The following is a 20,194-nucleotide window of genomic DNA, read 5'->3' as shown; positions in this document are numbered from 1 at the left end:
CTATGGGCGCTGCTCCCCCTCCCCAGCCGGAGAAGTGTCCCACTCCTTCGGTGTCTGCCGGCCAACGGCGCCTCTCCCGGGATGACCCTTCCTGGCACCTTCCAGGTCAAAGGTCTGCTGCCGCGCGGCGACCGCGAGAGCCGCGGTCTGTCGGCCCCCAGGTCGCCCGGTCTCTTTCTGTTCCTGATCTTGCTGCAGCTGGCTCCTTTATGCCACACAGCCCTCCTCGATCTCAGCCTGAAAAGAAGAAGAAACATAAGTCCTGGGACAAAGAGCCTCTGGTGTCACCGGAGGTCCCTTCCCCGACTTCACAACCGGATTCTGACCTGTCGTTCATGGATATCACCCCCTCCTTGTCGGTGACGGGTGGGGGACCCGGCGGTATGACTGGATTTAGCGTGTTCAGCCCTCATTTAAACCATTGTTCTGTGGTTCTCCAATGGAATTGTAATGGATACTATCGTCACCTTCCGGAATTGAAATCCCTTCTTTCGTCCTACTCTGCAGCTTGTGTGGTTCTCCAGGAATCTCATTTTACTGATGCTCACTCACCGACCCTCCGTGGGTTCCATGTTTACTGTCGAAATCGGGTTGGACCCTTGCGGTCTTCTGGTGGCGTTTGTACGTTGGTCCGTACAGACATTGCTAGCACATGGATTCCTCTCCAAACTACATTGGAAGCGGTTGCTGTTAGGGTCCACTTAGACTCTGCAGTCACAGTTTGCAATCTTTATCTTCCTCCTGACAAGATTCTTACACCTGCTGCCTTAACCACTCTTCTTCAGCAACTTCTTCCTCCCTTCCTCCTCCTTGGGGATTTTATGCTCATCATCCTTTGTGGGGCAGTGCCTTTCCCTCTAGACGAGGTCTTCTTATAGACCAATTTATTGCAGACCACGACCTGTGCCTTCTTAATGATGGCTCCCCTACTCATTTCAGTGCCGGTCATGGTACCTTTTCTGCCATTGATCTTTCTCTTTCTTCTCCCTCTCTCCTCCCTTCATTACACTGGTTGCCACACAACGACCTTTGTGATAGTGACCATTTCCCATTGATTATCACGCTCCCTTCCCGCTCCCCGATGGACAGGTTACCTCGTTGGTCTTTCCACCGCGCCGATTGGCCTCTATACACTGCACAGGTTGAGTTTTCTCCCTCTTTGTTGGGTTGTATTGATGACGTCCTACGTGACGTGTCTGATGGGATTGTTCGCACTGCTAACCTTGCTGTCCCGCGCTCATCTGGACCATTTCGTCGCCGGCAAGTCCCGTGGTGGAGTACGGCCATTGCCATTGCCATCCATGATCGCCGTCGAGCCTTGCAACACTTTAAGAGGCACCCATCTGTAGCCAGCCTTACTACCTTTAAACGCCTTCGCTCTAAAGCCCGTTATTTAATCAAACGGAGCAAGCGGATATGTTGGGAACGATTCATTTCTTCCCTTGGTTCCACTGTCCCTCTGTCATGGGTATGGGCTACACTTCGCTCTCTCCAAGGTTGCCATCGGCAGTCCACCCTCCCAGGCCTTCACCTCCCAGATGGCATTTGTACAGACCCATTAGTTTTTGCAGAACATCTTGTGACCCATTTTGCAGTGGCATCTGCGTCAGGCTCCTATCCAGCTGCCTTCCTTCATCAAAAACAGCAGGCTGAAGCTTCCACCTGATGTTTCAGCACTTGTGAGTCAGAATCTTACAACGAACCTTTTACTGAATGGGAATTTCTTTCTGCTCTAACTTCTTCTCATGATATGGCCCCTGGCCCAGATTCCATTCATAACCAAAAACATCTCAGTGCTCCACAACAGCAACATCTTCTTCGGGTGTTTAACCGTATCTGGCTCCAGGGTGACTTCCCTTCTCAGTGGAGGGATAGCATTGTGGTTCGTGTCCTTAAGCCTGGTAAGAACCCCCTATCTGTTGACCGCTATCGGCCAATTAGTTTGACGAATGTTGTTTGTAAGTTACTTGAACAGATGGTAGCCCGTCGGCTCAATTGGGTCCTCGAATCTCGGGATCTCTTGTCCCCTTACCAGTGTGGCTTTCGAGAGGGACGATCTCCAATCGATCATTTACTTCGCTTGGAATCCGCAGTTCGGCAGGCTTTTTCCCAGCGCCGCCATTTGGTTGCAGTGTTTTTTGACCTTCGCAAGGCCTATGACACGGCCTGGCGCCATCACATCTTACTAACCCTTCGTCAGTGGGGTCTTCGGGGCCCACTCCCGATTTTTATCCGCCAGTTCCTGATCCATCAGTCATTCAGAGTTCGAGTTGGTACTGCTTTTAGTTCTCCACGGACCCAGGAGACGGGCATCCCACAGGGTTCTGTCTTGAGTGTCCTTATTTTCCTCATTGCTATCGATGGACTTGTGGCCTCTGTCGGTCCCTTGGTCGCCCCTGCCCTGTATGTGGATGATTTCTGCATTTGGGTTAGTTCCTCCTCGATGGCATCTGCAGAACGGCAGCTCCAGGTGGCTATACAGCGTGCCTCTGCATGGACCATCTCACACGGGTTTCAATTCTCTCCTTTAAAATCGCGGGTGGTCCACTTCTGTCGCCGTACTATGATCCACCCTGATCCAGAGCTCTATCTCGCTGCACAACGATTGCCTGTGGTTCCACAGTTTCGTTTCCTGGGTCTTCTTTTCGACAACAAGCTCACTTGGCTGCCCCATATCAGACACCTGAAGGTAGGATGTTTCCGTAAACTCAATGTCCTTCGCTTCCTTGCCCACTCCTCTTGGGGTGTGGACCGTTCCCTCCTCCTCCGTCTTTATCGTGCTCTAGTTCTGTCTCGCTTGGACTGTGGTTGTCAAGTTTATGGTTCAGCTGCTCCTTCCACACTGCACGTGCTGGATCCAGTCCACCATCGTGGTATCCGTTTGGCCACCAGTGCCTTCCCTACTAGCCCTGTTGATAGTCTCCTGGTTGAAGCTGGAATCCCCCCCCCCCCCCCTTTCTGTTCGGCGGTCCCAGCTTCTGGTGTCTTGTGCCCTCACTATCTGTTCTTCTCCCACTCATCCTTCCTATTCTATCCTGTTCCCAGACCATGGACGTCGCCCACCCGACTCCCGCCCTTGGGCGGGTTTACCGGTTGGGCTGCGCCTTGCTTCTCTTTGCCGTGATTTTCAGCTTCCTTCTTTGTCCTGTCTTCCTCGCTCCCTCCCCTCCACCCCTCCTTGGTTAGTTCCTCGGCCTCGAATTCGGATGGATCTCCGCCGAGGTCCGAAAGATTCCATCCCCCCGGTGGTGTTCTGTTCCTTTTTCCGCCAAATTTTATGGGAGTTTTGGGATGCTGTTGTTTTTTGCACTGATGGCTCTAAATCTGCTGATCATGTTGGGTATGCCTTCACGTCCTCTGTTGGAATGGAAAGTCATCTGCTGTCACCTACATGTGGGGCGTTTACTGCGGAATTGATGGCAATTTCCCAGGCTCTTACCTTTATTAAACAGTCCCAACACAACCGCGTTTTGTTATGTATGGACTCAATGAGTGGCCTTCTTGCTATTGACCGGTGTTTTTCTCGCCATCCCTTGGTCTCTGCCATCCATGACAATCTCGCTGATATTCACCGTGCTGCTTGTTCCATTGACTTCCTTTGGGTCCCTGGCCATGTGGGTATCCCGGGTAATGAGCTCGCTGATCGTTTGGCTGGGGGAGCAGTTACTTACCCCCTGTTTTCTGTAACCCCTCCTGCAGCAGATTTACGGCTTCACATCAAATCCCACTTCGCACAGTCATGGGCCAATTCTTGGGAGGCTACTCCCCTGTCTAATAAACTTCGTGCAATTAAGGTGACACCAGGCCCATGGCGTTCTTCCTTTCGCCTCTCCCAAAAGGACTCGACCACACTGTGTCGTCTCCGTATTGGCCATACCAGGCTGACCCATGGTTTTCTTTTGCGTGATGAGCCACCCCCGCTATGTGGTTGTGGAGCCTTCCAGTCAGTGGCCCACCTTTTGGTTGAATGCCCCCTTCTTTTGGCTCTGCATGCTAAGTACAGACTCCCCTAAACTTTACCTTTGATGTTGGCTGACGATTCCCGGATGGTCTCTCTGGTTCTCGGTTTCCTCAGGGAGAGTGGTTTTTATTCTCAGTTTTAAGGTTTTTAAGCTCTCTCTGGTGTTGGGGCAGGGCGGTGAGTGTTTGGGTGTCTCCCACTGTAGGCAGATTTCAGAGATTCCCGATTCACCTCCCTGACCGGAATCCTCTTTTCTTCCCCTTTTATTCTGTTTTTACCCCCTTTTTTTAAGGCTTGGTTAGTCTTTTTATTCCCATACGTACTTTCTGCTTTATAGCAGTTGTACCTTTTAAGTCACAGGTGGTCTTGCCTATACTGCTTCAGCATAGTGTTGGGTTCGTTCTCTTGCCGACTTCCCTCATTTTGTTTTTTTTACCGATGACAACGTGACTGCCCTTTTACATTTTTCCCTTTTTCCATTTTATTGTTCTGACTTTTCTGAGATGTCCCATTAGCAGAATGGAGTATATTTGAAACAAGGGACTGATGACCTTGCTGTTTGGTCCCTTAAACCTCAACCAACCAACCAACCAACAATCGTTTAGCCCTTCATAAAGTTTTGGCTGCATGTTTTCGAACTTCATGGAATATATCAAAATCTTCAGGTCTCTTGGTTGGGTTCCATATTTTCCAGGCATTTGTTCTTTGGGCCACCATCTCATCACAAACCTCATTCCACCATCTATGCTTTCTCTTTTTAGCTGTCAGGATTGCAGTATTAGCTGCTTGTTAGATCTTGGAGGCAATGTCCATCTATTTATGAGATTCAAATGTCGGTTGCTGGTGGTATTGTTCCAATACATTTTGATTGATTTTGAGTTTCGCGATGTCATATTTATGAATTTTATTTCTGGTTTTCATAGACTTACTGAGGGGGATGAAATTCATTTTGATCTTGAAGAGGTAATGATCAAAGTCAAACTGGGCACCTCTCTGTACTTTAACATTCACTGTTTGTTATTCCTTTTAACAAAAAAATAAATTAGTACTCATACAGAAATATAGGTAAATTGTGGCAAATAAACATGCTCTTTTTCTGCTTGGTAATAAGAAATTTCACTTTCTTGAAAAATAAGGTCAGCGTAACAGAAAGGTCTTTCTCTGTATACATTGCTGTAAGGAGCTGAAAGATAAATTCTGACAAACTGTGTCAAATTCACATGCTGTGTCACATTAACTGACAACCAAATATAAGGATTGCAATTATGGTCAGTTCAAATTGCCTTCAAATTATAGTCAGTATGTCTTGAATGTTGCACTGTCATTATTTTCATTTGACACCTTGCTAAAACTACCCCAGAACATGTAGTGAGCTTTGCAAGTCACAACTGATTCAGTCTTATCTCCCCAATTTCTTTTATCAGGCATTGGACCTGAACTACTACATACGGAGGATTCTTCATAAAATTTCATTGGGATCTTCTGCCAAGCTCTTCCAGCTTCAACCACCATGAAATAGTATGCCTGGGATGTTGGGCCTACAAAGGTTGCAGTCAAGTGTATTCAGATCTTTATTTGAGAAGCTAAAATGAATTTATAATTCAATTTTCAATGAGGCTCTGTTGTGTAGTAAGTCAGATGTTCTTCATGTTCTCTCAGCCTTCCCTAAATACTTATTTAATGATGCAATACGTGGTATTACTTTCGATGACCAAGAGAGACTAGAACTTACTTTTGGTTTTTCTTTGAAGGACTTTGTGAGCTGAATGCACTGCTCCATCAAACATCACTGATCAGATGTTAGATTAGTAACCACATTTTGGTCACTCATATACAGTGGTGTGTCCCATTTTTGTCCCAACAGGTGCTCTACCTAAAAGAAAAGAGGAATTGCACATTGTTCTGATACCTCACAGCAGCTGATGTTCTGGTAAATATAACTCCTTTTGAATCTCCCAGCAGAGCTCAAATGACTGAAATATGTTGTGAGATGTATATCAGTAGTGATCATTCCTGTTCCTTCAATGATTCAGTTGCAACCCTCTCAAGTGAATGGATGAAACTCAGTGAGTTAAGCATCTTTCACAATGTTAGCATCACTTTCATGAATGAGTAAATGTAATTTGCTTTGGTCAAAATCTTGGTGATCCATGATGATATTAAGGCCCCTTGCCATGCTTCCTCCAATGTGAGAGCTAAGGATACATTTCATAGCAAAACTCTATGTTCTGACTGGAATTAAAGAGCCAACCAATGAGCTGTGAAACTCAGGAAGCAGTTATGCAAACAGGCCCATATATCAGACATTACATAAACCATGAGAACACCTGCAGTATCTCTCTTCATTTTTTTCAAAAATTCTATCATAGATGGCAGGAACAATTTTGTGGAAAATGTGTGTTTGGTTTAGTATTTTATAGCAGGGTAAAGATTTTTCTGCAAGTCCTGTAAATCTTCTCCTCCCTTTGAAGGATAATGGTTCATTGTCTAGTGAAATAATTTATGCTATTAAATGACGATATTTCTTGTCTTTTGCAGTGTTCATACACACAAGCAATTTTCTTTCAAACTGTTCTCAGATAGTCAGTCGCTTATGTCAGTGTTAATGATTATCTTTTTCCAGGTTTGGCTAATGATGATGTATAGACACAGCAGCAGCTGTACCTATATTAATTACTGAGAATATATCTGAGTATTTCATTTTCAAATGATTTTTTTATAGCTGAAATACCTGTTAGACAAAAAAATATTTCATTGGATAATTTCTGTTAGTTTCAATGTTTTTTATAGGTACATTTCACAAATACATTTGCACAACCCAAACAAATTTAATTCAACTGTTTATATATAAAAAACAAAGATGCTGTGACTTACCAAACAAGAAAGTGCTGGTAGATAGACACAATCAAAAACACACACACAAATTTCAAACTTTTGCAACCCAAGGTTGCTTCATCAGGAAAGAGGGAAGGAGAGGGAAAGATGAAAGGATGTGGGTTTTAAGGGAGAGGGTAAGGAGTCATTCCAATCCCGGGAACGGAAAGACTTACCTTAGGGGGGAAAAAGGACAGGTATACACTAGCACGCACACACACATATCCATCCACAAATATCCATCCACAAATATACAGACACAGGCAGACGTATGTAAATGCAAAGAGGTTGGGCAGAGATGTCAGTCGAGGCAGAAGTACAGAGGCAAAGATGATGATGAATGACAGGCGATGTACGAGGGGCGGCACCTCGAAATCAGCGGAGGTTGAGGCCTGGTGGGTAACAGGAGGAGAGAATATATTGAAGGGCAAGTTCCCATCTCTGGAGTTCTGACAGGTTGGTGTCAGTGGGAAGTATCCAGATAACCCGGATGGTGTAACACTGTGCCAAGATGTGCTGGCCATGCACCAAGGCGTGTTTAGCCACAGGGTGATCCTCATTACCAACAAACACTGTCTGCCTGTGTCCATTCATGCGAATGGACAGTTTGTTGCTGGTCATTCCCACATAGAAGGCTTCACAGTGTAGGCATGTCAGTTGGTAAATCACGTGGATGCTTTCACACGTGGCTCTGCCTTTGATTGTGTACACCTTCCAGGTTACACGACTGGAGTAGGTGGTGGTGGGACAGGTTTTACACCGGTGGCGGTTACAAGGGTAGGAGCCAGAGGGTAGGGAAGGTGGTTTGGGGATTTCATTTTATATATATTTTTCCCACATGGAATGTTTCCTCTATTATATTCATATAATTAATTTGAACCCAACAATTACATTTGTTATTGTCACTGTTGCATTTTGAAATCTTTTGTCATCTTACTTTCTCTTTTTGTTTGTGCAAGTAGTTTCACTTTGTATTCACCTTCCCTTTTTACCATAAGCTACCATACAATTTTATCCTGCCTGTATATACTCAATAATATGTAACTTACTTCCAGACCATAACCAAAAAATTTTTTACCGCTTTCAACACTACCGCTGCTTTAAAATCCACTGTTCCCAGTTTACAAACATTTCTCGTGTAATCTCGTGAATACTGTCTCACAGCTTCAGTTCCTTTCACCTATTTAACAACAATTTCGGCTAATTCTAACAACTTTTGCTTTACTTCCATTCCTGTTTTTCCCACATAACCAATCATTCTTTAGCAGCTTCCCACAGGTTTTAACGTTATTATTTCTTCATCAGACAATTGTTAGCCTCATTTTCATAATCTGCTACCACATAACCAGTCCTTTTAATACATTTACCCGCAGTTTTTTCAAAATTTTCCCAAATTTCTCCACTCTTTAACGTATTTTGGAGGCAAAACAACTACTTAACCTAGGTGCACATTGTTGTTTACCAACCTCAGTTCACCACAGGATCAACATAGCTCAGCTTTAACCAACACTTTTTCGACTTTTTTCACACCAGAACTCCAGTTGCTTTATAGTTCACCTTTATCTCTCCCCATATATTTTTATTTTCATTTTAGCTTCATGTTACACTTTCCACCTTCTAATACCACGTCAGCCTCACAACATCCCCACGACGTCTCCATTAAGTTTTATTTACAGTCCCTCCACAAACATGCCTTCGCCCTAGCCAGATTATGCTCCCATATTTTATTTACTCAGGCTTGTCTGACACTTGGCATTACCCCCAAAGGGCTCACACTTAAAGTTCCCATCTCTGGCTGTAACCCTTCTTTTCATCAGTCCCTATACCAGTTCCAAACCGAACAATCCATAGCCCTCACCTGCCTGATCCTTCACCTACACATCAACTTGGCCAATGAACACACCCGTCAACTCCTATCCCTAATCAAAGTCCTCAATCTTTCCTCTCCCACTTCCACACCGGCTGTTCAGAGCATCCTCCTACAGGCCAATCGCAAATTAGAACAGCATGCCACCCTCCACCTCAAAAAACTATCCAATCTCCTGGTTTCCCACATCTGGAAAGGCAACTCACTCACCCTCCACAACCTTTCCAACAAACCTCAACCTCCTCTCATTACACACAGACCCAGTCTCTCCCATCTACTCAATCTCCCACTTCCAGCTCCACTCCCTCCAAAACCTCAAAATTCCAATCAACACAATCTGGAACCACAGCACCCTAATTCAGTAGTTAACCTTTCCTCCAAACCTCTCTCCCAATCTGAAACCTCTGTCCTATCCAAAGGCCTCACCTTCAGCCCTACTCCCAGATTCAACCAAACAGCCCTTGTCAAAGATTTACTGTCCTACACCCGTACTCTCTGCTGGAAATATCACTTTGCCATGAAGAAACATAATCCTAATCCTACTCCTAATTATCCAACTCCCCAAGACACTATCCAAATTGAACCCTGCCTGGAACAGTTCCGTCCTCCGTCGCAGCGGGATACACCTCCTCTTCCTCAAAATCACCCTCTCCAAACCTTCCAGGAAGTTCTGACTTCCAGCCTTGCATCTCAATCCTTCTTAAAAAACCTTAATCCTACTCCTAACATCACCACTGCTGAAGCCCAGGCTATCCGTGATCTGAAGGCTGACCGATCCATCGTCATTCTTCCGGCGGACAAGGGTTCCACGACCGTGGTACTTGATCGTCGGGAGTATGTGGCTGAGGGACTGCGTCAGCTTTCAGACAACACCACATACAAAGTTTGCCACGGTAACCCCATTCCCGATGTCCAGGCGGAGCTTCAAGGAATCCCCAGAACCTTAGGCCCCCTGCAAAACCTTTCACCTGACTCCATCAACCTCCTGACCCCACCGACACCCCGCACCCCTACGTTGTACCTTCTTCCTAAAATCCACAAACCCAGTCATCCTGGCCGCCCCATTGTAGCTGGTTACCAAGCCCCCACAGAATGTATCTCTGCCTACGTAGATCAACACCTTCAACCCACTACATGCAGTCTTCCATCCTTCATCAAAGACACCAACCACTTTCTCGAATGCCTGGAATCTTTACCCAATCTGTTACCCCCGGAAACCATCCTTGTAACCATTAATGCCACTTCCTCATACACAAATATCCCCTACGTGCAGGGCCTTTCTGTGATGAAGCACTTACTTTCACGCCGATCACCTGCTACCCTACCTAAAACCTCTTTCCTCATTACCTTAGCCAGCTTCATCCTAAATCACAACTTCTTCACTTTTGAAGGCCAGACATACCAACAATTAAAGGGAACTGCTATGGGTACCAGGATGGCCCCCTCGTACGCCAACCTATTTATGGGTCGCTTAGAGGAAGCCTTCTTGGTTACCCAGGCCTGCCAACCCGAAGTTTGGTACAGATTTATTGATAACATCTTCATGATCTGGACTCACAGTGAAGAACTACTCCAGAATTTCCTCTCCAACCTCAAATCTTTTGGTTCCATCAGGTTCACCTGGTCATACTCCAAATCCCATGCCACTATCCTCGACGTTGACCTCCATCTGTCCAATGGCCAACTTCATACATCCGTCCACATCAAACCCACCAACAACAGTACCTCCATTATGACAGCTGCCACCCATTCCATATCAAACGGTCCCTTCCCTACAGCTTAGGTCTTCGTGGCAAATGAATCTGCTCCAGTCCTGAATCCCTGAACCATTACACCAATAACCTGAAAACATCTTTCGCATTCCGCAACTACCCTCCCGACCTGGTACAGAAGCAAATAATGAGAGCCACTTCCGCATCCCCTCAAACCCAGAACCTCCCACAGAAAACCCCAAAAGTTCCCCACTTCTGACAGAGTACTTTCCGGGACTGGATCAGATTCTGAATGTGGCTGTCCAGCAGGGATACAACTTCCTCAAATCTTGCCGTGAAATGAGATCCATCCCTCATGAAATCCTCCCCACTCCACCAAGAGTGTCTTTCTGCTGTCCACCTAACCTTCATAACCTCTTGGTCATCCCTATGAAATCCCCAAACCACCTTCCCTTCCCTCTGGCTCCTACCCTTGTAACTGCTCCCCCCCCCCCCCCGGTGTAAAACCTGTCCCATGCACCCTCCCACCACCACCTACTCCAGTCCTGTAACCCGGAAGGTGTACACGATCAAAGGCAGAGCCACGTGTGAAAGCACCCACGTGATTTACCAACTGACCTGCCTGCACTGTGGAGCCTTCTATGTGGGAATGACCAGCAACTAACTGTCCATTCGCATGAACGGACACAGGCAGACAGTGATTGTTGGTAATGAAGATCACCCTGTGCCTTAACATGCCTTGGTGCACGGCCAGCACATCTTGGCACAGTGTTACACCGTCCGGGTTGTCTGGATACTTCCCACTGACACCAACCTATCAGAACTTTGGAGATGGGAACTTGCCCTTCAATATATTCTCTCTTCCCGTTACCCACCAGTCCTCAGCCTCCCCTAATTTCAAGGTGCCGCCCCTCGTACATCACTTGTCATTCAACATCATCTTTGCCTCTGTACTTCCGCATCGACTGACATCTCTCCCCTACCTCTTTACATTTACACATGTCTGCCTGTGTCTGTATATGTGCAGACGGATATGTGTGTGTGCTCCCGGGATTGGAATGACTCCTTACCCTCTTCCTTAAAACCCACATCCTTTCATCTTTCCCTTTCCTTCCCTCTTTCCTGATGAAGCAACCTTGGGTTGCGAAAGCTTGACATTTGTGTGTGTGTTTTTTATTGTGTCTATCTACCAGCACTTTCTCGTTTGGTAAGTCACAGCATCTTTTTTTTATATATATATTTTTCCCACGTGGAATGTTTCCTTCTATTATATTCATATAATTAAACTGTTTGCTTGATAAATTGGTATCTACTTAACAATAGTAATCATCACATCAATAATCAAACGTCTTGTTGATCAGTGTGATAAAAAATTCAAAATAAGAGTTCAGCTAAGGCTTTGGCACAAATCTACTTTTCTCTCTTCTGTGCCATTAGAAATTTGATCTCAGCATGACAAACAAACAGGAGACTTATTATTGTCACTGTTTCTATAAAAATAGTCTCAAATGACATTTCTCATAATTTATCTTGCGATTAACAAATTACTTTCAATAATAATGTCAAACAACAACAATGACAAGTGAAAGTGATTGACATTTGCAACAAATCAAAAAGTAAAGTCAGTCAGTCAGTCAGTGTCATTTACTTGCTTCACTCATGAACGACAGCACCCAAATTTACCCATATCAACCCAGTCACCAGCACTTTATCTTCACAAGCTTGATCAGCTCTACCCATTACAACATGCTTCATGGCAGTGTTTGGATGAACATTCAGTTCCCAGATACCTGACTACCCATCTTATAGGATGGCCGAACATCCATTATCTGGTACCCAGAAAAATCACTTTCATCTCTAGTGTGTGGCCTCTATACATAAAATAAATCTAGAACTTGGAAAGGAGCAGCAGCCCAGTTTTGACCACAAAGTGAAGGTTCATTTAATAAAAAATGTGAAACTCACATCACGGGAGATTTTTCCCATGAATATCTAAGAAGGGACACATTGAACAACACATAACCGATTGTTTGGATTGAAAAGTATGTCTAAGCCACAGCAACATAACACTCACAGTTCACCAGTGGTAACAAAAACATGTCATTTTAAACATAAAAATAGTAACAATGCATTTTGCAGACAAATAAAAACAAAGTACATCTCAAGACAGTTCAATTACAGCATTGATGTTGGGATTTATTAATTAAGACTTGTGGTTGATTTCTGTTGACAGTCGAAGGGCAAATAAATAAATAAATAAATAAATAAATAAATAAATAAACCACTGAGGATGCTACATCTGTGAAACATGTTTGGGGATTAAAAAGTTTTCTTGCAGGAAGGCAGACCTTCTTCAGTTCGTGCTTTTGTGCAAGCAAGGAACAGAGCTTAAAATTCCATTATGGCACAAGTAATGCTTGAATGTAGGATGCTATAATAATAACAGTTTTATCCCTTGCCAGTCTTCACTTCCTTTATTCCGTCACCTGATACAACCCCTTGCCCTCATTCAGACTGCAGTGCCAGTACAATGTAGTCAGTTAGGACAAAGAAGCTAGGCAGGTGAGAATTTGGAGGAAGCCTTTACTGAATTTAATTTCTTCTAAGATCATGATATTATTGTATTACTCATTTTATTACTTCAGTCACCCATTTTTAGAGAGAGCATGTAACATTGTTGGAGTTCCTCTATTTTACGACATGATATTGGAATGTAATACTTGTCAGTTGCTGATGATCTCAAATTGTTTAATGTTATTCTTCTCTTGCCAGCTGGTAAGGTGTAACTTCAAAGTATGTTAGTTCATTTACGTATGTTCACCAGCCTTAGCCTATGGCTTCTGTATTATAAAAATGAGGGGATACAGCAGAAAGACATTCTCTTTGCAACTGTTTCCTTTCTCTGCATGAATTACTTGTCCTTTATCTGTTGTTGGAAAACCAAACTAATGCTTGCCATGGTATCTTCTCTCAAATTACACTCAAAGTCTGAAGTGTCTGGGAGCTATTAAAAGCAACACCCACAACCACACTATTTATGTGTTAATCTCTTTGCATTTATTTTGTCATGTCTTCCATCCATTTCTATCTGTTAGTTATTTCCTGTCCATTTGTGTGTTCTTTCTGTTGGAGCCATAGTCTGCTGTCATTGCAGATAAAAGTCTGCAGTTCTTCAGATTACCTTACTTCAGTCCGAAAATGTAAGCTTGTGTGTTTGTTTTCATTTCGTGCCCTCAACCAATTTACAAGAAATTACTTTGCAGTTACACAGTTTTCACTTTTTAATTTATTGGTTACAGAGCCCTTATGAGCCTGGCAAGCGTCATTGGTTGAAAGTAAAAAAGGACTACTTGTTTGGTGGAGCCATGGCAGATGCTGCTGATCTCGTGGTGCTGGGTGCCTGGTTTGGAACAGGACAAAAAGGTATAATAGTGTTGCAGACTGCAGTCAGATGGTTTTACTGGAGATCAACAAAGAATTGATTTACGTCTTTAACAGTAAGCTAATGGTGAATTTAAATTTCCTGAGCATGTACATATGTTGAGAGTTTCGTATTGTAAGAACTAACATTTCTGGCCTTAGCATAGCTTTAACTTTTTTCCCCAATGCTCCTTATCAGCTGAATTGAATACAGATTCCAGCTATTTGAGTTTTATTCAAGAGTAGGTAATGTGAGAGTGTATATTTGGCAGTGTTTACAGATGAGCTGTATATTCACAGAATTTTCTGAAAAATTAGCCTTTCATTAACTTTTCTCAAAATTGAGTTTGTAAGTGTGTGTGACTTCATGTAACTTTGTGTTGTTGCTCCTAGATATTTAATTTGTGTGAATGAATATGTAGGCATGTTTCTAATAGTATAATGAATGGGTACGGGAGTGTTCTTTTAGCATGTGTCCACATTTGAGGGAAGTTGCCATTTAATGTCTTAGATGGAAATTTTGTCTGTGTTGTTGTGAATATTCTTAACTCAACCTACAGTGCATAGTCATCACATTTTTCCAAATGAGAAGGCTGATGATACAGTAACAACATGGAGACAATTATAGAAGCATTCAAGGATATCTTAAATGTTTTTATAATTCACAATATTAATCAGATATGAAGAAAGTTAACAATTAAAATTATGGCATTTTGGAAGTAAGTCCAGGTAGTGCAAAACTATCTGAACTATCTGAGGTATGAAGAAAAGAAAGGCTCCAGAAGATGACAATGTTGCAGGTGGAGGAAAAGTAATGGTACTGTGATGGACTCAAAGTAGAGGTGGGAAACTATAGCCATTACATTTCCTAGTGAATGCAAAATTATTTATGGACTCATTGGCAAGGAAGATAATCCTCAAACATGGAACAATGCTGTAATTGTTGTGCTTCACAAGGAGGAGAGGGAAAAACTTGAAGACTTTCAGCTTCCTCATCCTTCATAAGTACAAGAGGTACATTAAAATTATTACTAAGTTCATGGAAAAAATACTGGAATTTTAATCAGGAAAAGGAACAAATTGCCTTTAGAAGGACATTTAATCAAGTTTTGAATGGAATTCTATAACAGAACAATATGTATGTAACCACTTTACTTGGGATTCTTGGGGTCTGAGAGTGTTTTTGCTTCAGTTTCAACTAAATATGTATTAACAGTTCAGTTGGGTAAGGAGTCTGACAAGGAGATTCCATATCACCAAAACTATTCATATCCACCACAAAGCAATCTTTCATACCTGTGAAATGGGAAAAACGAAGGCTTCCCCTCATCTTCACAGCTCTCAGCTGGAGACCTATGTTACTGGGATATGAGTGACTTTCACTTCTTTTTTTAATGTTCCCTCAAACTATCCCTCTTTTCTCACCAAAGTTCACTGAATACAAAAGACAGAGCCATATGTTCCTGTGTTTGGTGGTGGTATCCATGGCTCAAAACCTTTCTAACAGAAATGGTGTTTTGTAAAGGAATGAAAATAGCTACTGATCCAATCCCCAAGAGTGCAATGATTGGTGTGAAAGTGCAGTGTAAAATCTCTGCAGTAATCCTCAGAATGTTACTTATTTTCTTTGGTGATCACTGTTATTGAATGAATGACTGGGCCTGAGTACACATGGTGAGGTTGTGCAGTGATAACACAGTGAGCTCATACTTCAGAGGAGTGAGGTTCAAATTCCAATTGAGATATCCCAGTTTATATTTTATGCAGTTTCCATAAATGGTCTGAGGTTAATGTTAAGAAGGTTCCTTTACTTAGCTGAAGATGATAGGAAAAAAGAGAGCAATTGCAAAGTAATATAGTACTTTGTAATGAACAAATGCTCTTTAATTAAAAATAGTTGTAATATAGTCCACAGCTCGTGGTCTTGCGGTAGCGGTCTTGGTTCCCATGCACGGGGTCCCAGGTTCGATTCCCAGCGAGGTCAGGGATTTTCTCTGCCTCATGATGACTGGGTGTTGTGTGTTCATCATCATCATTTCATCATCATTGACTCGCAAGTCGCTGAAGTGGCGTCAACTAAAAAGGACTTGCAATATGGCGGCCGAACTTCCCCGCATGGGGCCTTCCAGCCAACAATGCCATACAATCATTTCAGTTGTAATATAATACAAAATTAAGAAGTCACAATTCAGCATGGCTTGATACTATTTTAATTTGTCTTACCCAAAGCAGTGGCCAAACAACATGAGGTGATAAACTGTCAGTGATTACTAACTGAATACAATCAGCTATTTATTTATTTGCATTTCAATAGACATTCCAGTTTCAGAAAATTTATGTTACTTTTCAAGTGCTTCAATAAAATAAAGTAGGTAAAATACTTAACATTCCAAGAGTTTCATCTAGTGACAGTATGTTCACAGTATTAAAAGAATCTGAACTGAATGTCTGGGGAAAAATGACCAGACAACCTAAGTAAGATGTGGTTATTTCTGCCAGACATGCATAACACACACTTGTTCAGTCACCATCATGGAGTTTTCTTGGCTGAAAATTAGATTCTTAAGTAATTCCTGTTTGACATACGCTTGCCAAATGGTGTTTGTCTTCTTAAACTGTACATATTTGTAGTATTTGTATCCATTGACATAAATGACTGCTTCATGAGTTGCACATCTTCCTTTTTCAACAACTTCTCTCCATGTTAATGCTCAGCAAATGTGTGCATATTTGCTGATAAAAATGCAGTCTGAAACTACCGATCATTCGTGAACTCACAAAATCCTGTGTCTTTATGTCAGAACAACAATACACCATATCTGATGAGTCTTTGTCATCCCTATGATGTGTATTCTGAAAATTGAACCATTGAAAATATTTTGTAGTAACAGTACTGACTTTTGTACTCAGTCTTCAAGTGTTTTTATTGAGGTAGCTTACAGAATTAGTAGATGTGTCATTTTATAGGTAACAACCTCAAGTTTGATTCATGTAGAGCATCAGTAACCCATTCCACTACCAGGAGTGGCAGCATAGTGCACAAATTGACTACTTCCACTGTTGTAGAGAATGCTTGTTGTGCGTTCTGGTTTCAGTAAAAAAATTCTGGAATAACTGTTCAATGTAAATTTCACACCTTATATGCTAAAGAACTTACACATAGGCCTAAAGTTTAGACTTGACACAATAATGTTGTGAAACATGAAATTGAAAGTGTGCAGCTGGAAAGAGCTTTGTGAAAACTGTCACTAGCATTGTGTATCTGGATATGCTTGAAAACGTTTTAATTCCACAGGTCAATAAAGATGATCGAGATGGGATGGTTTACTACAAGCAAGATGGTTCACCACCTCATTTGCTCATGAAAGTTGGAGATTTCCATGATAACTGCATTCCAGGTCAGTGGATTTGCCATGAAGGGCCAATTGCATGGCCACCTCACTACCCAGACTTAACAGCACTGGATTTCTTTCTCTGAGGTTTCATTGAAGACTGTGTGTGGGTTCCTTCCCCACCAAACAATTTAGCCTATCTGAAAAATTGAATCTATGCTGCCATTGCACAAGTTGCACCTGATTTGCTGCACTGAGTGTGGGAAGTTACTGGTTGGATGTTTTCCATATCACAAATGGCAGTTACAACAAACCAAAATGACACTTGACACTTTTATATGACACTTGAGGTTGTTTGCTACAAAATAACAAATCTACCCATTCTGTAAATTTTCTCAATAAATTTCTGTATTATTCCAAAGTTTTAAAGTCCCCCCCCCCCCCCCCCCCCCTGTGTAATGGCAACTTTAGTTAATTTACTGATGTGCCTACTATAATGAACACAGTTTGTTTCTGAATGTGTGTGGCTCATTAACTCATTTCAACAAAGGTTTTGTTTAGTAAGTGTTTAAAGTGTCAAGGAGATGCTCATCCAAATCCAGTGGAAAGTGCTACAAGAGTGTTGTTGTGCATCACAGTGTGCTTTACTGTTATAATTCCAAAAGCATACATATCTAGAGCAGTCATCCTGTGTATATATGTCTCAGAAAGATTATGAGGACAATATTAGAGAGTTTTGAGATCACATGGAGGTTTACTAGCAGTCATAATTCTCACATGCCAGTCGTGAATGGGATCAGAAAAGGTGACATGCCAATGGTACATAGTGTTCTGTGCCACGCAGCACACAGTGGCTTACAAAGTACAGCTGTAGCTGTAGGAAATGTGTGTAAATAGTATTAGACTCTCATAACTTGCATGTGTGTTAATCAAACTCCACTACATTAATAGGAGCTGTAATTGTTAAAATCAGAAAAGTGTAATCTGACAAGAAATTGTAAGTACCACAAATATACATAAAATGGCAATCATTAATAATGAGACACTTTTACCCACTTTTTTTTCACACTGAATTTTAAAAGGTTTTTCAGAATCTGCAGTGTCATAGCCCCAAATATCGAACACTATCCATGACCTTGTACCCTAACTAGAAAATGATCTCCATTTGGTCAGTGCATTCATATACTTTTGGTCCTAAACTTTTTGTAAAGTACTTGCACTTCTAATAAATGTATGCATGCAGGTATTCAGCTGTCCACATTTTGAAAACAAAATTTATTACACAATTTCTCACACAACTTGTTGCACAGTCTGATATCAATATTTTGAACTAAGTCTTCTTCTGAAGGTTAAGTACCAGTATGCACACAAGCTGGAACTGTCAGTATCATGAGAACCTTGGTGTATTTTGTTGACAAATGGGAGAAACGTCTCTGAAAAATAACATCTTTTTTTTCTTTTTGCAGGGGGGATGATGTCAGTATTTCTGATGGGATGCTATGATACATACCATGATAAATGGTGTACTGTCACCAAAGTACACACAGGTCATGACGACAAGACTCTTGAGAGATTACAGGTAATCAGCTGATGGATTTCCTTTTCATTAGTCTGTATGGTCTTTCATTTAGAGCCAGACATGAGAAACTCGAGCCCATATTGTCCTCCCATACCCATATCACAATCAGTAGATTGTAAAACAAGGCTGTCACTTTCTAGGATAAACTTCTGACTCTTGGTACTGGGTACTGTGTTTGATCAATTATTACTGAAAAGGCTAAGACAAGGTTTGAACTTCCACTCTGGAAACACATTCTCATCTTACAGAATGGGAGTTGCTCTTCTTGTACTTAGCAGGTTATTTATAAATCATTTACATTCATTCAGATACATTTTTGAATATTAACCAGCCATCAAAAGCAAATGTGTTATCAGAAGGTGATAGCCACATCAGGTAACAAAATAAAGACAACATGGCAGTTCCTTTTCTGACGGTCAGTTGTACATTAAGTGATACGAAGAAGTATGGGTAGGACTGCTGATGAAGATTTGACAACATCACAGTATTTCCACATTTGTGCATAAGATGTTCATGTGAAAGTGCATCCTTCCATCTTGGAATGATTATATATTAAGACATTTTTTTTTTTTTTAAGGGTGTCTACACAGAATCAAAGGCAACTGGGGTAACAAACAGAATAAATCACAGTAATTACTTTATTACTGTATAATAACCCATTGAAGATGGATTCCCTTATACCAAAATAATCAGCAAATGTTCCTAAATAATCCATGAAACTTTCCTGGAGTTTTGGTTCCCCCCTATATTTAAAATTTGAAGACAAGCAGATGGAAGAGGTCCCTAGTGTTAAACTGTAGAGAATAAAATCTGATAGTAAATTAAGTTGAAGAGGCACACAATGGAATTACTGAAACAACAACCAAAATGTTTGTTTGTAATGTAAATGTCTTCCACCTTAGGTGCCGTAAAAAAGAAAAAAAAGGAAAAAAAAAAACCTGGTGCACTTTGTTTGCCTTCATTCCACAATTTTATGTGGTAGCCAGTTTCAGGGTAACACATTAAGCTAAGCTAAGGTTTTTCCAGTCCACAAGTGTGTTATGAAATTTGTGATGTAAATTCAAGACCATATTGCAGGAGCCTCTTCAGAGAACTATGTGTACTAAATATAACTCGTTATGAACAAGTAGTCATTCACTTTGGCCCAGAAAGTCCTCCATTATTCAGGAATACTAATTTTCAATACCTTGCCAGCAGCCATAAAAAGTTTAGCTATAAATACAATGTAACAGGAGCCTACAGGATTTATTGAAGGCCAACTCTTCCTACTACAATGGCGAATTTTGCAGCAGAACACAGATATACTTATTAATAACTCTCACATTGTGTGAATGCAGACTTGAGCAATGCTTCAGTGCAGTAGAGCTATCTGTGTGAGTGAGCCGTGGAAACTGATTTTGTTATTGACAATGGTTGGCTACGAACAGTCCTCACATTGTCTTATGCATT

At 42.0% G+C, this 20,194-nt stretch overlaps 1 protein-coding gene across 6 annotated transcripts in view; it reads left to right on the top strand.

Moving 5' to 3' along the window:
• Window positions 1–20,194, top strand: part of LOC124788188 (DNA ligase 3) — a 637,556-nt gene that overhangs the window by 390,481 nt on the left and 226,881 nt on the right. For all 6 annotated transcript variants that reach the window (XM_047255354.1, XM_047255349.1, XM_047255352.1 and 3 more), the window contains 2 exons: window positions 13,714–13,837; window positions 18,633–18,745. In XM_047255354.1, coding sequence (XP_047111310.1) covers window positions 13,714–13,837; window positions 18,633–18,745 — 237 coding nt within the window. The remainder of the gene's footprint in view (window positions 1–13,713; window positions 13,838–18,632; window positions 18,746–20,194) is intronic.

This window comes from Schistocerca piceifrons, chromosome 3, assembly GCF_021461385.2.
Source record: "Schistocerca piceifrons isolate TAMUIC-IGC-003096 chromosome 3, iqSchPice1.1, whole genome shotgun sequence".
In the NCBI taxonomy this organism is placed as follows: Eukaryota; Metazoa; Arthropoda; class Insecta; order Orthoptera; family Acrididae; genus Schistocerca; species Schistocerca piceifrons.
The sequence above is the reverse complement of the archived record's forward strand: the minus strand, read 5'-3'. Positions and strand labels throughout refer to the sequence as shown.